Source organism: Nematolebias whitei, chromosome 9 (genome assembly GCF_014905685.2).
Source record: "Nematolebias whitei isolate Nwh7 chromosome 9, NemWhi1, whole genome shotgun sequence".
NCBI lineage: Eukaryota > Metazoa > Chordata > Actinopteri > Cyprinodontiformes > Rivulidae > Nematolebias > Nematolebias whitei.
The window spans coordinates 1,991,947-2,008,445 of NC_056506.1; the positions used below are offsets into that span (position 1 = coordinate 1,991,947).

The following is a 16,499-nucleotide window of genomic DNA, read 5'->3' on the forward strand; positions in this document are numbered from 1 at the left end:
CCTACAAAGGCAGACAGTGGAGATACATGAGACTTCCACAGGGATTCTCTCTCTCCAGGCATTTTTAACCAGGTCCTGAAGGACGTTTTGCAAACCTGTCCACTTCCCGGCAACACCACACTGATCCAGTATGTGGACGACTTGCTGTTGGCCGCTCCCACTGCTGATCTCTGCGTGGAAGCTACACGACTTGTCCTACAACACTTACACGGCTCTGGTTTTAAGGTTAGTAAAACTAAATTGCAGATTGGTAGAAAACAGGTTTCTTTCCTGGGCCGTGTAATCTCCGCAGGAACCACTAGCATGTCTTCAGCACATAAGCAGAGCATCCTGACACATCCAAAACCACTACGGGTGAAGGACATGTTATCTTTCCTTGGACTCACCAGCTATAGTCGTAGCTACTTGCCAGCATACACGGACCTGACTCAACCCTTGCGCCATCTGGTCAAGGAACAAGGTATGAGAAATTTGAATAGTCCACTAACCTGGACAAAAGAAGCAGAAGACGCCTTTACTCATTTAAAACAACACATGGCATCGGCAGCTGAATTAACCTTACCAGATTACAGCTGTCCTTTCTTCCTGGATGTCTCTGTAACAAAACACACAATAAATGGGGTTTTGTTTCAGAGAAAAGGGGGAGAGAGGAAAGTATTACAGTACCTCTCACTTATGATGAACAACATGGAAAAAAAGACATCCTCCATGCACACAACATGCAGCCGGGATAGCGAAACTGATTCAAAAAACAGCACACATAGTTATGGTCCACACCCTGCAGGTGCTGACAACACATAGCGTGGTTGCCTATGTGAACTCACAGTGTTTGACGATGACAGCTCTTAGACAACACAGACTATCGAAAACCTTAGAAGCCCCCAACATAACGTTCTCACATGAGGGAATAAATATGGCAGATTGTGTTGCAGAAGGTGAGCCTCACCGATGTGAAGAGCTGGTGGTCAAGCTGGAGAAAGTGAGGCCAGATCTAGAAGCATCCCCACTTTGGGGAATACAGGTAAGACACTTATTCACAGATGGGTGTTGTTACAGACATCCAACAGAAGGCCTGAAAGCAGGTTATGCAATAGTGGAAAAAACAGATACAGGCTATGAAGTGATAAAAGCAGAACAGCTAGAAGGTGCACCATCTGCACAGAGAGCAGAGGTCAGAGCAGTGGTAGAAGCACTGAAACTAGCAGAGAATCAGAAAGTGAATGTTTACACGGATTCCGCCTATGCAGTAGGAGCAGTCCATGTGGAACTTTGTCAATGGATTAGAGCAGGTTTTTTGACAGCAGGAGGAAAAACCATTAAACACGAAGCAGACATGAAAGAGTTAGCAAAGGCTCTTCTGCTGCCCTTGAGAGTGGCAGTAATGAAATGCAAAGGACATGACAACAGTGACTCCTACACAGCTCAGGGAAATCAAGCAGTTGACAATGCAGCAAAAGCCACAGTAGGACACTCTCCCTTGATGATGACAGTCACAGCAGAGGAAGAGATAAAATACAAACTTACACTTGAACAGGTTACTGAACTTCAAAAGGGGGCGGCACCAGAAGAAAAAGAACATGTGGAGACTAAGGAGGGCGACTGAGAAGGAACAGTGATTGATGTACAGACTTACTTTGCTAGATCATTTGTGTGTAAATAGGAGATTTTAAGTTACAACGCTCTTAATAACCAAAGTATTTATCTTTCTTCCTTTGAATGTGTACATGACGAATCTCTTAGTGGGACGTCCCTAGACCCAGAAGAACAATGAAAATGTGGTGGATCTGTGTTCTTAAATAAATTTGATTTGACATGACTAAGACTGGACTGGACTGATAAATTAATTAGGTTCTCGTGTATAGAGTGTTTTTAACCACATTTTTACGATAGTCATGTATTGTGAAACTTTTGTTTTTGTTTTACCTAAACAGATCTCCAGAGGAGCTATGGCAGAGCTGAATAACTGATTTTGACTTCCTTTTATTTTTCCAGCTCCATTTATCAGCAAACTCAATGTTTAATGCTGTATTGTGCTGTTTTGAGGACAGGGTGATTAATGAAAATATATTTTCTGCGCATGCGTTTACTAAATTCTTTCCCACAGGCAGGAGGAAATAAGACAAATAAAATCTATCATCTTAACTAAAATTAACATCACCCATGCCAAATATTCACCACTAAACTTTGAAACCTTAACTCTTCTGATTACTCATCTTCACTGCATGTGGTAATCACATATTGCTGTGTTTTCTTGTGAAAAATAACTTTGCTTCTTTCAGGAAGATCCAGAGTAAAGGACTCTGGAGAAATCCATCATATCCTTTTTGAGGTTCAGGTTTGTAAACATAAAAAAAAGGATGAAAGGATGAATGGAATGTGGTTTATGTTGTTCTATAAAACCATTATAGTGTAGAAGTAATAATGAAATATTTTATATTGACAAACCCCTTTTAGTGGTAGAGATAGAAAATACAGTCACATGCCTTAGAGGGCTGAAATTGTGCTATGTTTGGAGATATGTGTTGTACTTTCATCCCCAACAATACAGGTTCTGATGGGTCAGTGACCAGGGCACTGGAGGGATTGAGGACACTGAGTAAGACCATGTACAAACACTCAGGTGTACTGGTCGTATGTGGTTGCTGCTGTGTGCCCTGTGCAAGATCACTCGTGGTGTGCTGTATCACCTCAAACATTGAGAAAGGGAGTGGGGATAGACCTTCTGGATATCAGATGTTGTCAACCAGCGATCCTTCAAGCCACACGGAATTCGAGCTCTCCCTGGTGGCATAACCCGAGAACTGCTGACACTGACTTCATAACCTGTCTCCTAACATGTGTTTTACACAATTTTTCTTTGCTTTAAGTTGATTCTTATACATATTATAATTACATGTGTTACTTTGCTTCTCTTGCTCCCAAATTACTGTTGAGTATTGGTTTGGATATTTTATCATACTGCTAGCAATAGGCAACTTAGATAAATGCATGTGGCCACATCTTAACTTTTACTGAAACTCTCTCTCTCTTTCAGTCAGTGGCAACGCGACGGAACGATGCCTCTATGAGATGGACCTTAATTGTCCAACCAATTCGTAGTCATTGTTAAAGACGCAGGCCAACAAGTTGTGGTCCTTTTAAAATACAGGCATCCATAGTGCGCTTTGTAACCAACTGACAGAGAATTACATTTTTAGACATTGTATTGCGTTTTTTCACTAAGTTGTGCTATATTTATCTTATTAATGGCTCATTTGATTGCTATTGTTATATAATTTAAACAGCAATTTTGTTAAACTTATGACACAGGGTAAGGATGATTGTGAGAGTGCACTGGAACGCCATCTTGGTCGTCGTCACAAGGGGCGTGAGGCGTTGTGCTGTTTTTACCCCGCACCACTACATCGTTGCCCTGGGGATTTTTCCAGCACAAGTTCTGGACACTCGTCAGGGACAGATGTTTGCAGCCAAAGAGGTGGTCCCCTTGGGGGGACCAAAAGGGGGAAATGTTGTATAATGTCATCTTTTTTGCTATGCTCTGACATGAAATATTTCTCTGTGTATGGTTAAAAAAAAAAGCAAAATCATGATGTACGTCATAGAAGTTCATGATGTGCGTAACTCCTTGTACAAGAGAACCAGAGACTATTGTTATCTTGCCAGAAAAGATCACATTCAGCTGGGGCAGTGGGCAAAAAAAACAAGACCATGCCAGACCACGCCCAGTAGCACCGACTGACTCAGGACAACATCATGATAAGGACATCCCAATGTAACTGATAAGGCTGTATTTAAACGAAGCAAATACATTTGTAACTCAGACTTGTTAGATGGATGTAAGGTGCATGTGAGACGTCTCCCTTTCCAGCGCTGTGAAGGTAAAATAAATCTTTGTCTGAATTCAGAACCACTTCCCAGGCTGTGTTTTTGACTCTGTCTTCCTTCCACTGAACGATCTCGAGTTGAGGCAGTTTTTGAGCTAAGTGTTTGAAAGTTGGTTCTCAATGTTTGATTAAGACCTCAACAACAGTCAGTGACATCCATCCATCCATTATCTTTTACCCGCTTCTTCCATTTTGGGTCACGGTGGTCGCCAGTGCCCATGTCTGGCAATCACTGTGCGAGGGGTGGGGTACACCCTGGACGGGTCGCAAGTCCATCACAGGGACACATAGAGACAAACGAGACAAACAACCATTCATTCTCTCTCACCTAGAGACAATTTAGAGTTACCTATCAGTCTAACATGCATGTTTTTGTTTGTGGGAGGAAACCGGAGTACCTGGAGAAAACCCACGCATGCATGGAGAGAACATGCAAACTCCACCCAGAAAGGCCCCCACAGATCAGTATTTGAACCAGCAACTTTCTCGCTGAGAGGCAGAAGTTCTATCAGTTGCGCCACCGTGCTGCCCCAGTCAGTGACAATTTCCAGATGAACTAGCTCACATTTCTGGATCGTCCTCTCCACTCCCTGTCTGCATCGTTTGGGTTTTTTAAGCATGCGTATTGTTCCATGAGATCTACAGATGTTTTTATGGGGATTTGTAGATAGCCAGGAGACACAGTTGTGTTTTAATTTTCTTCACAAAATGATCCTTGTTAAACAGTTTGTAAATATGCATTATTCTAAAAAAGTTAAATCTGGTCCTCTGGACATTCAAAAAAACAAAACAAAGCAAATCAACAAAAAAATGTAGAAACATTTCATCTCTCATCCAAGAGACTTCCTCAGTCTGAGGAGCTGTATTCAGCTCAGTCTCTTAAATAGCACCTTCTCAGAGTGGATCAACCAGTTTTGCTGCTGACAACCAAAACCAGCTGATCACATGCTCAAGAAGGACCATCAGCCTAACAATGGATCATTAGCACACTGATGGCTGTTTACTGTTCACAGAGGGCTGAGTGATACTAGCAATCACAGCATTGTAAGAGGGGGACAGTTGAACCTGGAGGCTCCACCCCTGTTTAATGATGGACGGTTTCTTTTCACAAAGATGGCCTCCTTTACTCCTCTCTCAAACCATCGTTCCTCTCTATCCAGGATGTGAACATCTTCATCCCTGAAAGAGTGACCACTGGCCTGGAGATGAGTGTAGACCGCAGAGTCCTGGCCTGATGATGTTGATCTTCTGTGCTGAGGAAGTCTCTCGGATGAGAGACGAAATGTTTCTACATTTTTTTGTTGATTTGCTTTGTTTTGTTTTTTTTGAATGTCCAGAGGACCAGATTTAACATTTTTAGATTTTTCTACCTGGATTATTGAGCATGCATCAGGATATGCATTATTCTGTTTTGAACTGCCCAGAGCCTGTCAATACTGGCAAAACAAATGAAAAATAGAATGGCTAAAACCACAATTAGTTAATTTATTGCCTTTAAAACAGAAAATATAGAGTGAAAGAATTCCTTGTGGCTTTTCTCAGACCAAGATAAACCTCCTGCATGTTGGACATAAACTATTCTCCTCCATGCTCTGCTGTGACTAAGCTGCCTCTGTTGTATTGATCATCCAGAGGCTTAATTTGGGTCAGAGTGGACACAGATTGACTAAATGAGGGACAAGCTCTTTTACAATCTGGTTGGTCAAATCAGTTTTAACCTCTGTCTGTAACTGGATGTAGCTCGTTGTTCTCAGATATCAACTGATGGTCGCAGCCTGAATCAGATCAAATTGGTTGAAAACTCTGGTGGGTGCATTTTTTTTTTTTCTTTTTTAAGAATAGTTTATTTTGTCTGAACATTTTAGAAATTATCTATGAAGTATTTTGCTATTCTGATTTGGTTTATTGATTTGTAATTGTTCAGTTTGACCCGTTATATAGTCTTGTTTGGTAACTAAACAAAATAAAATGATCAAACCTGAAGCTTGTGCCTGCTGGACTGAACTGCTGTTGAAACTGGTCCAACTGGTGAAAATTTTGTCTGGTTTATTATAGGGAATAAGGGAATAAGACCTTTAAAAATGTTGGAAATAAGATAGCATGATTCAATGTGATTAAAATGGAACATTAAATAATAAAGAAATGAATAGTAAAAACACTCTGTTTTAAATTGTGGAAAAATATGTACTAATAAAAGTATTTTATGCTACCAAGAGCATAGTGGAATTTCACAATTGTTGTTCTTTGTTCATAGCTGGTTTTTTTTTGTTTGTTTGTTTCTAAAACAAGAATTAGGATGATAAGCTCAGAGTTCAAGAGATAAATTAAAATCTTTATTAATGCATTTTAAGCACCGCTCTGTGTATTGTTCCTTTTTTTTTTTGTCAAATGTCTCCAAAAGTTAAAATTTAAAAACAGTAGCAGTGGTTTTTCTGCTGTCCCAGTTTGAAACTAGTGTGTTAGTTAAAACCAGATGCCTCCTGATGCGTGCGTCTATGTGTTCATGCAGGCACCTGCAGGCTGTTCTCATTGGCGATGTCTGGAACAGAACCTACCAGCGACAGAGAGGAGGACGACTACAGGTTCCTCCACAGCATGTTGATGGAGAAGAAGCTCCACCTGCTTTTTAAGGTGAAGTTTGGGATTAATTTCACTAACAAAGACTCAAATGGGCAGAAATGTCCCTTGCCCAGACGTGGTTTACCTGGGCCTCATCCTGGAGCAAGGAGGGGCTTGACGGCAAGTTCCTGGTGACTGGGTCTTTATCCATGGGGCCTGGTCGAGTTCAACCCAAACAAACAACATGGGGTTGCCTTCCTGTGGGTCCACCACCTGCAGGAGGGGTCATATGAGTCAGGTGCATGACACCATGGGCAGTGGCCGAAGGCAGGGGCCTTGGTGCTCTGACCCTGACTTACTTAAGCTGGCTCTTGGGACATGGAACTTAACCTCTCTGGTGAGGAAGGAGCCTGAGCTTGCGTGAGGTTGAGAGGTACCAACTGGATATAGTTGTGCTCATCTCAATGCACAGCATGGGTTCTGGAACAAATCTTGAGAAGGGCAGGATCTTATTCCACTCTTGAGTTGTCCATGGTAGGAGGCACTGAGCTGGTGTGGGTCTATTCAGCTCCACAACATGGTGCCTGTGTGTTGGAGGTTTTCCCAGTAGAAAAGGTTGCTTCTCTGCACCCCCAATCTGTGTCAGAGTAGGCCATGTTCCACGCCTCAGTTAATGAGGTTACTGCCTTGAGCTGTGGCCGCAAGGTTGTTGGTGGTTCTTGTGGAAGCCGTCTTTGAACACAGTGGTGGATGTTAGGGAGGCTGTCAAGCTGAAGAAGGAGTCCTATCAGGCCTTGTTGGTTGGTGAGACTCTAGAGGCAGCTGAGCAGTTCAGAGGGCCAAGCAGGCTTTATCCTTGGCTGTTACTGGGACTAAAGCTCAGATGTGGGAGGAGTTTGGTGAGGACTTGGATAGAAACTCTTGGTCAACTCTGAGGAGATTCTGGTAAACTATCAGGCGACTGACAAAGGGGAAGCTGCTCTTTACTAACACTGTGTTCAGTGAAGGTGGGGTGCTGTTGACCTCAATCAGTGATATTCTCAGGAGGTGGAAGAAATAGTTCTCGGACATCCTCAATCCTACCAGCACATCTTCCATGTTCCAACATTGGGGTTGGTCTATCCATAACCATCATTTTCCTTAGCCTCCCTGGTAAGATATATTCATGGGTACTTGAGAAGCGAGTTGGATTGTTGGTTGAACCTCGAATCTAGGAGAAACAATGCGGGCTCCATCCTGGCTGTGGAACACTGGACTAGCTCTTAACTGTCACTAGGGTCCTTGAGGGGTCATGGGAGTTTCCCATCCAGTCTACATACATGTTGTGGACTTGGGGAAGGTGTTCAAACATTTTCTTTGGGATTCTCTGCGGGGAGTGCTCCATGAGTATGGGACTGGGAGCCTATTGTTACGGACTGTTCAGTCCCTCTACAAGCAGTGTAAGAGTTTGGTTCACATTGCCAGTGCAGCCAGGGGGCAGTCCAGTTCGGTGGCCTCAGGATTCTTTCTCCTCCATTTGCGGATGATGTGGTCCTGTTGGCGTCATCATGCTGTGAACTTCAGCTCTCAATTAAGCAGTTCTCAGTCGAGTGTGAAGCAGCTGGCATTAGAATCAGCACCTCCAAATCTGAGGCCATGATCCTCAGTTGGAAAAGATGGATTGCTCTCTTCAGGTCGAGGATGAGATTCTGCCTCAAGTGGTGGAGTTCAAGAATCTTGTGGTTTTGCTCACGAGTTGGGAAGAATGGAGCACAAGATTGACAGACAGACCGGTGCAGCATCTGCAGCATCTGCAGTATTACAGATGCTGTGCCAGTCTGTTGTGGTTAAATGGGAGCTGAGCTGTAAGGTGAAGCTCTCTTTTTACCAGTTGGTCTATGTTTCTACCCTCACCTATGGCCACAAACTCTGGGTAGTGATGGAAAGAATAAGATTGTGGATACAGTTGGTTGAAATCAGTTTCCTCCACAGGGTAGCTGGACTCTCAATTAAAGACAGCGTGAGATGTTTAGTAATTCTGGAGAGACTTGGAGTAGAACCACTGCTCCTCCACATCGAGAGGAACCAGTTGAGCTAACTCAGGCATCTGGAATAGATGCTACCTGTACTTTAGGCATTTCTGACTGAAAGAAGACAGTGGGGAAGACCCAGGACATGCTAGAGAGCGTCTTGTCTATCAGTTGTCTTGGGAACACCGTGGAATCCTCCAAAAATGCTGGAAGAGGTGGCTGTAGGAAGAGATGCCTAGGCATCCCTTCTCAAGTTGCTTCCCCACGACCCAACATTGGAACAAGTGGAAGATAATGGATGGATGGATAGACAACCCAAGTCACAGCCTTCCATCCATACATCTTTTACCCACTTCTTCCTTTATGGGTCACAGGATCACTGATGCTCATCACCTCTTATGCAAAAACTGCAGCTTTGAGTGATTTAATTAAGAAACACCAAATTTAGAAAACATTTAAAATTAACATTTCCACACAGAACCTCTGAAGCTCAGTCAGAATGTTCACTGTGTAGTATGTCAAGGACAGCTTTGCTGTGGACATACGGTCCCACCAAATGTGGGGTGCAGCTTCGCTGTACCTTCACTACCAATTATTTAAATATAATGGGTTCTTTCTTTTTCGAGTTAAATTAATGCCATGTGACTGAGGTAACTGTGAGTATTGTTTAATCAGTGACAAGAGACGTTAATTTCCTTTGACCCATCAGAATAAATGCGGTCATTTATTTAACAGAATCAAAATTTAACATCAAAACATTGTACACTTGATTAGCGGATCTGGTTCTGATTAATAAAACTTGGCACGCTTTACTAATAAGACAACAAGACATTTCTGAAGGCATCTAGAAAGATTACTAGCAAAATAGAAGAGTTTAAAGGAGATGGATGAAGGGAGGTGTATGTTTGGATTGACCAGAATTAGCACGCTTCTTTCAATCACCAGCTCAAACCTCTGGTACACTTAGCGCGTGATGACTCGTTACCTTCGCAGGAGAAGAATCAGCTCCGGTACCGGGTCCATTTCAACGCTACCTTCCAGCGTCTCCGGTTAGAGCGGCTGGTCATTGTCAGAAGTCGTGTCGATTTACTTCGTTCAACAAACAGGCTCAGCTCCCTTCGAAGTTGGAGGCGTTACGCCCGGGTGGATTCAAAGCAAGTATCTGTGAGTCCGTCAGAGTTTCCACTCAGAAGTGGAATACTCCACAAGGCTTGAGAAGACTCCATCAAAGACTGAGTTAAACTCAGATTAAAGACTGAGGAGTCAAGAAGACTCAGAAGACCCAAGAAGACTGAATAGTTCTAGGAAGTGTGTACTTTTAAAGAGTTCTCACTTCCGGTCACTTAGGACGTCCTGATTGGTTGAAACAACCAACAGGGGTGGTTCTAGTGATGTCAGAGGGTTATTAAAAGTCAAGCGAGGGTTCAGGAATGTTTAGGAACGTTTAGTACAGACAGAGAAATGTTATGGCGAAGTGAGACAACGCAGAAGCCAGTGTTTCTCTTTTTACCGTCTGCTAGGTTTAAAAACAATACAGCCCGTTCTACTAACTTGTTTTCTGACTGTCTCTGACTTTCGACTGACATCACTACTTCTCATTCAGACAGAAGATCAAAATGCATAATTACTTTGTAAATAGACATTTAACTTGATTTCTAATTTAAATGAGGTTTTAAAAAATCATTAATACTGTTTCACAGTTGATTTAAAATGAGTGGTTCACTTCAACATTTAGAAATGGTATGAACTAAACACACTTTGATTATCAAGATATTGTAAAATAGTAATGATAATATAAAAAGAAGAGTGTTCTTTCAATTGATTACCTCAGGATACAATTAGACAGTCTCTGGATGAGCTAATTTGTATTTCTGGATTCAAATCAATGAAATAACAGTTCCTGTCCCATGAAGGTCTTCAGAGACAGGTTTTGGTCGGAGGCCTAGTTCACTACAACTGTGTTCTTTGTCACCTCTCTCACCTTGGTTCTTGACCCTCAACTGTTCAGTGGGGCCAGGCTACCAGCTCGCAAAGTCCTGGTCCTACCAAATGTCTTCCACTTCAGATATTTGCGTGTCACTGTGGCCTTGGGTACCTTCAGTGCAGCAGACATATTTTGTCTCTTCTTGAGATCAGTTTGTTTTAAATCTAATTTTGTAAATGTGGTACTAAGTGTAGATTATTGGCTTAAAAATAATTTAAGCAAATGTATCATCAGGCTGGAACATGACAAACTGGAAAAAGTGAAGGGGGTCTCATAACTTTCTGGAGCCAACTGTGACATGCTGAAGAAATAGAGTTATCACCTCTCAATGAGAAGGTCACAGGTTCGCTTCCCGACCTGGGACTTTTCTGGATGGAGTTTGTTCTCATTGTGCACATGTGGCTTTTCTATACAATTACTCAAGTTTCCTCCCACAGACAAAAAAACATGCATGTTGTGTTCATTGATAACTATAAATTGCCCCGAAGTGTGAGTAGGAGAGTGAATGGTTGTTTGTTTATATGTGCCTGTGATGGACCGATGACCTGTAAAGGGAGTCCCACATTTCTCACACATTTTCTGCAGATAGGCTCAAGCTTCTGAAAAGGAAAAGTGGCTGAAGAAAATGGATAAATGCTTGGAAATACTTTATTAGTGTTACTATTTGCAGCTATAGCTTGAGGAAAATCATTTAATATGTAATTACAGCTGAAGTTGCAGCCATTGTCTATTTTTAAAATGTGGATAAAGTCCTCAATAAGACTCTTTCCTGATTTGACAGATCCACGAGCAGTTGAGGCGATTTGAGAAGCGGAGCCCGGTCCACGTCCAGGAACACGCAGCAAGTTTGGCCTCAGATGTGTGTGATTACACCCCCCCCCCCACACACACACACACACACACATACACACGGTTTTCCATTATGACAGGTGGTAAGCAGTATGAACGTTTGTGTGTGAAAGCGTTTTTCTGGACTAGAATTGAACAAAGAGTGCAAGTAAACCTTAATGATTTAGTGCAAGATATTCAAGTGGGTAGGATTTACACTGTTGAGAAGATGAGTTTTTTTATTTTTTATTAATTCATTTATTTTGCTTGGCAGTGCAAAGTGACAAATACTGGTTGTGGGATTCCTGGGTTTTTCTGTCACCCACTCTCTTTCCACAGCTAATCACCTCCACTCATTACACCAGCTACTGCCTGAGGAGATCTGATCTGGGGCTGTATATTAACTCCTGCCAGACATCTCTTCAGCGCCAGGACATCAACTACCTTATGATAACTCATGTTCAGCCAACTAACCTTTTTCATTACAGCTGGTCCTCACCGTCAGTGATCTCTCCAGGGCTTTCCACGTCCTGCTCCTTCAAGTCCTCCCTAGGACCTCATTTCTCCACAGTGACTCTCCTGTGGATCAATGATGTCTCATCAAACCGCAGCCATCAAACAAATCAGCTTGGGTCAACCTGCTCCTCTCTCCATCAATACTCACCTCCACACCAGATCTCCCAAAAAACTCAGGACCTCTCCACTCCTCCTCGGGGCACACCTACAAACACAAAAACAGTAAATTATTATTCATTCTAAAATCATCATTACTAAGGATTGCCTGAAGATTTTAAAGATACTCACCTGGCCTTCTTCTCTCTTACATCCCTGTAAATACTTTGTACCTGGCACTGCACCTGTAAATAAAGTTCACTTACATTTTGCATTTTGACTCTGTCGTTCCTTCTCAGTCTGCTTACTTTGGGGGCCGCCGCTAAATACAATCATGATAGAACGTCTTGGCCAAACAGACCCCCCCAAGCAGAACCGAGGAGGTTCAGGCTCAGCCACAAATAAAAGAGAAAACCGTCCAATATGCTGTGACTACAGAAAATTTTAACCCAGTAGCAAACCACTCAAGACAACTTTTGGGAGCTGGGTGGCATGGTGTTTGCTCTTCAAAAGGAGATGGCAGCCCAATCCTCCTCAATAACCCAAACTGCTCCTGCAGGACCTACGGTGCAGACCATTACCCTGCCTCCCAAGGAACCAGACATAAGACCTTCAGAAATGTTTGAAGGTAATACACGCAAGTGTGGAGACTTTATCTTACAATGTAATCTGGCATTTAACCGAGCTCCCGCCACCAACTTTGCTCGCATAACCTAGAAACCGGATTCCAAAAAAGTTGGGACACTAAACAAATTGTGAATAAAAACTGAATGCAATGATGTGGAGGTGCCAACATCTAATATTTTATTCAGAATAGAACACAAATCACAGATCAAAAGTTTAAACTGAGAGAATATATCATTTTAAGGGAAAAATCTGTTGTTTCCAAATTTCATGGCGTCAACAAATCCCCAAAAAGTTGGGATAAGTACATTCTTAACACTGTGTGGCATCCCCCCTTCTTCTTACAACACTCAACAGACGTCTGGGGACAGAGGAGACCAGTTTCTCAAGTTTAAAAATAGGAATGCTCTCCCATTCATGTCTAATACAGGCCTCTAACTGTTCAATCGTCTTGGGCCTTCTTTGTCACACCTTCCTCTTTATGATGCACCAAATGTTCTCTATAGGTGAAAGATCTGGACTGCAGGCTGGCCATTTCAGGACCTGGATCCTTCTCCTACGTAGCCATGATGTTGTGATTGCTGCAGAATGTGGTCTGGCATTATCGTGTTGAAAAATGCAGGGTCTTCCCTGAAAGAGATGATGTCTAGATGGGAGCATATGTTGTTCTAGAACCTGAACATAGTTCTCTGCATTAATGGTGCCTTTCCAGACATGCAAGCTGCCCATGCTACAAGCGCTCATGCAACCCCATACCATAATTGATGCAGGCTTCTGAACGGAACGTTGATAACAACTTGGGCTATCCTTGTCCTCTCTGGTCCGGATGACATGGCGTCCCAGTGTTCCATAAAGAACTTAAAATCGTGACTCATCTGACCACAGAACAGTCTTCCATTTTGCCACACTCCATTTTAAATGACCCCTGGCCCAGTGCAAACGTCTGAGCTTGTGGAGCTTGTGGAGCTTGCTTAGAAATGACTTCCTCTTTGCACTGTATAGTTTCAGCTGGCAATGGCGGATGGCATGGTGGATTGTGTTCACTGACAATGCTTTCTGGAAGTATTCCTGAGCCCATTCTGTTATTTCCTTGACAGTGGCATTCCTGTTTGAGGTGCAGGGACGTTTAAGGGCCTGGAGATAACGAGCATCCAGTAGAGTTTTACGGCCTTGACCCTTACGCACAGCGATTGTTCCAGATTCTCTGAATCTTTTGATGATGTTATGCACGGTTGATGATGATAACTTAAAAGTCTTTGCTATTTTATGCTGGGTAACACCATTCTGGTATTGCTGCACTCTCTTTCTGCGCAACAATGGTGGAATTGGTGATCCTCTTACCATCTTGGCTTCTGAGAGACACTGACACTCTGAGAAGCTCTTTTTATACCCAATCATGTTGTCAATTGACCTAATTAGTGTTAATTGGTCTTCCAGCTGATCGTTATATGCTCAATTTCCTTTTTTCCAGCCACTTATATCTACTTGTCCCAACTTCTTTGGGATTTGTTGACACTGTGAAATTTTGAGTCAACATATTTTTCCTTTAAAATGTTACATTTACTCAGATTAAACTTTTGATCTGTCATCTATATTATATTACGAATAAAATATTGACATTTGCCATCTCCACATCATTGCATTCAGTTTTTATTCACAATTTGTTTAGTGTCCCAACTTTTTTGGAATCCGGTTTGTATGTTGTCAGCACTCTGAAGGGAGAAGCGCACCAGTGGGCTTATGCTTACCTTCACAGCCATCCCATCAAAGCCTTGGTTTTTTCAACATTTTTGAGGGATTCCCTTCGAGTTTTTGATCACCCCCTGCAACAGGAGGAGATGGCTCAAAAGCTCTTCACCATACGCCAAGGAAAGGAGACGGTGGCCAAATTCGCCGTTCACTTCCGCATCATTGCGGAGGAATCTGAATGGAGTGAGACAGCACTATGTAGTGCCTTCATTAACGCCTTAAACAAACACATAAAAGACCAACTGATTACCAGAGATCTCCCTGTGGATTTGGATAGGGTCATTTATCTGGCGATAAAGACTGATAATAGTGTTTAGGAAAGTTTGTTGGAGGAAAACTACAACTCCCGTGAAAACACACTACCCGGAAGAGTTAAGGCTCCAGTATACTACCGCGTACGTCCGTTCACGCGTACATACGCGTGTACTGTACGCAGAGGGTTCAGACATGATACTCCAGCTTACACCCCAAGCAGCTGCAGAGCAGCTTCACAGACAAGGGGCGTTTACCTTAGGGACAATTTATTTATTCATTTATTTTATTTTTATTTTTTTCCCCTTGTCCTGTCCGGCATTGTGACACTTAGAATTATTGTCTGAGTGTCAAAGTGATGCCCAACAGATTTACTTTCACAACCAGAGCATTATGGCTGGCTTTAATGCTCCACTTGATATATAAATTAAATTTTATTAGAATATGCTTTGGGTTTGTACCAGATGTAATGGACATGGGGAAGAAAATCAAAGAATATAACAAAGCAGAAAAGTTAGAGAATAGTTAAAATGTAAAGAAGGAGATAGGAATAGAGGAGAGAGAGAGAGAGAGAAATAAAGAGAACACAAATCAACATCAATGAAGTCTGCCTCTAGACCTGCGGAAAGAGAAAAAAAAGACAAAACCAAGAAACCACAACAATAGACAACTTATATAATGATATTTATAACATCATTAGAAAGTATTTTATACAGCACATGGTAATACAATATATATTTGATGGCCACCACAACCCAACTGAGTGTGTATCTGATAAACACCTGAATCTAAACACCTGTGTGAGCATGCTTATCACTATAAGGTGTCTCCATAAAAATGTTCAATAGTGGATGTGGGGACCCATAAACCTGTCCCCACAGGACACGAAGGTAACACAGGTAAGACAGGAACCACAGACACACAGCGGCCCCCAAGCCCGGAACTCCGGTAGTCCCCCAACAGGGACACCTGCACCCCCCAGAGAGAGAAGCAAAGGGAAGCCCTGGGCGATCCCCAGCAACCACAATGCAGAAACACCCAGGAGGCTGTAGCGACGAGTCAACAGGCCCCACCGGCAACAGCGACGAGTCAACAGGCCCCACCGGCAACCCGCCCCTCCAGAGTGGATCCGGCCATGGACACCGAGCCCCGAGTCCCGAGGTCATACCACCCCCCAACAGAGGCCCGACAGAGCCAGGGCACCCAGACCCCCGCAGGCAGCAACCAGGGCGGGCCCTCACACACCCCACCACCCAGCCCCAGCTGCTGAGAGCCGCCAATGCACCGGCGGCAGGGGGGCCCACCACCGGAGGGGAGCACGACCCACCAAATGGGGGGCCAAAACTGGTCCAACAGAGGGGGGCCACCCAAAACCCAACCTGAGAAAACAGGCACACAGACACAGCCCAACAGAGCCTCTGTTGGGCTGGCCATGTGCCCCACCTGCCCAACAGTGACCGCAAGCCGGTCCCAGGCCGGGGGCCAGAGCAGCAGGGAGCAGCAGCTGAGGAAGGCCAGCCCAGCGCACCAATGCATCCCTAAAGCCCCACACCACAGGCCCGGAGAACCCCCGGCCCGCCCCCCCCCCCCCCCCCCCCCCCCCCACACACACACACAGCACCCCGCACCGTGAATATCACATCAGGCCGACCATCCAGCACTCCATCCAAGTGAAGCCACGCCCCCGACCGCCGCCACGCACTACCAACGACCACACACACACAACCACAGCCAACCCCCCGCCAGAACCCAGCAGCCACCCCAGCCAAAGGGCTGGCCATCGGAACCAGGAACCCCGATCAAAGGATCCAAACAATCCAGGGAGAACCGGAGCACCAGCCCCACCCCCACCCCCAATCGCCCCCAAAAGCCCAATACCCACCCACAGCCCAGACCCCAACCAGGCAGCCTACCCCCCCTGCCCCCGACCCCAAATGTCAGACGGAGAATGAGGGTTTAAGGAAAACTGGAAGACCCAACTCCTCCCTCCCCCCACTC

General features: G+C 43.9%; 1 protein-coding gene across 1 annotated transcript in view; it reads left to right on the plus strand.

Annotated features, from left to right (window-relative positions):
• Window positions 1–6,419: 6,419 nt before the first annotated feature.
• LOC119414849 (MAGUK p55 subfamily member 7-like) overlaps window positions 6,420–16,499 on the plus strand; it is a 287,985-nt gene continuing 277,905 nt past the window's right edge. Inside the window, exons 1-2 of the mRNA XM_037681971.1 lie at window positions 6,420–6,515; window positions 11,218–11,295. Coding sequence (XP_037537899.1) covers window positions 6,420–6,515; window positions 11,218–11,295 — 174 coding nt within the window. The remainder of the gene's footprint in view (window positions 6,516–11,217; window positions 11,296–16,499) is intronic.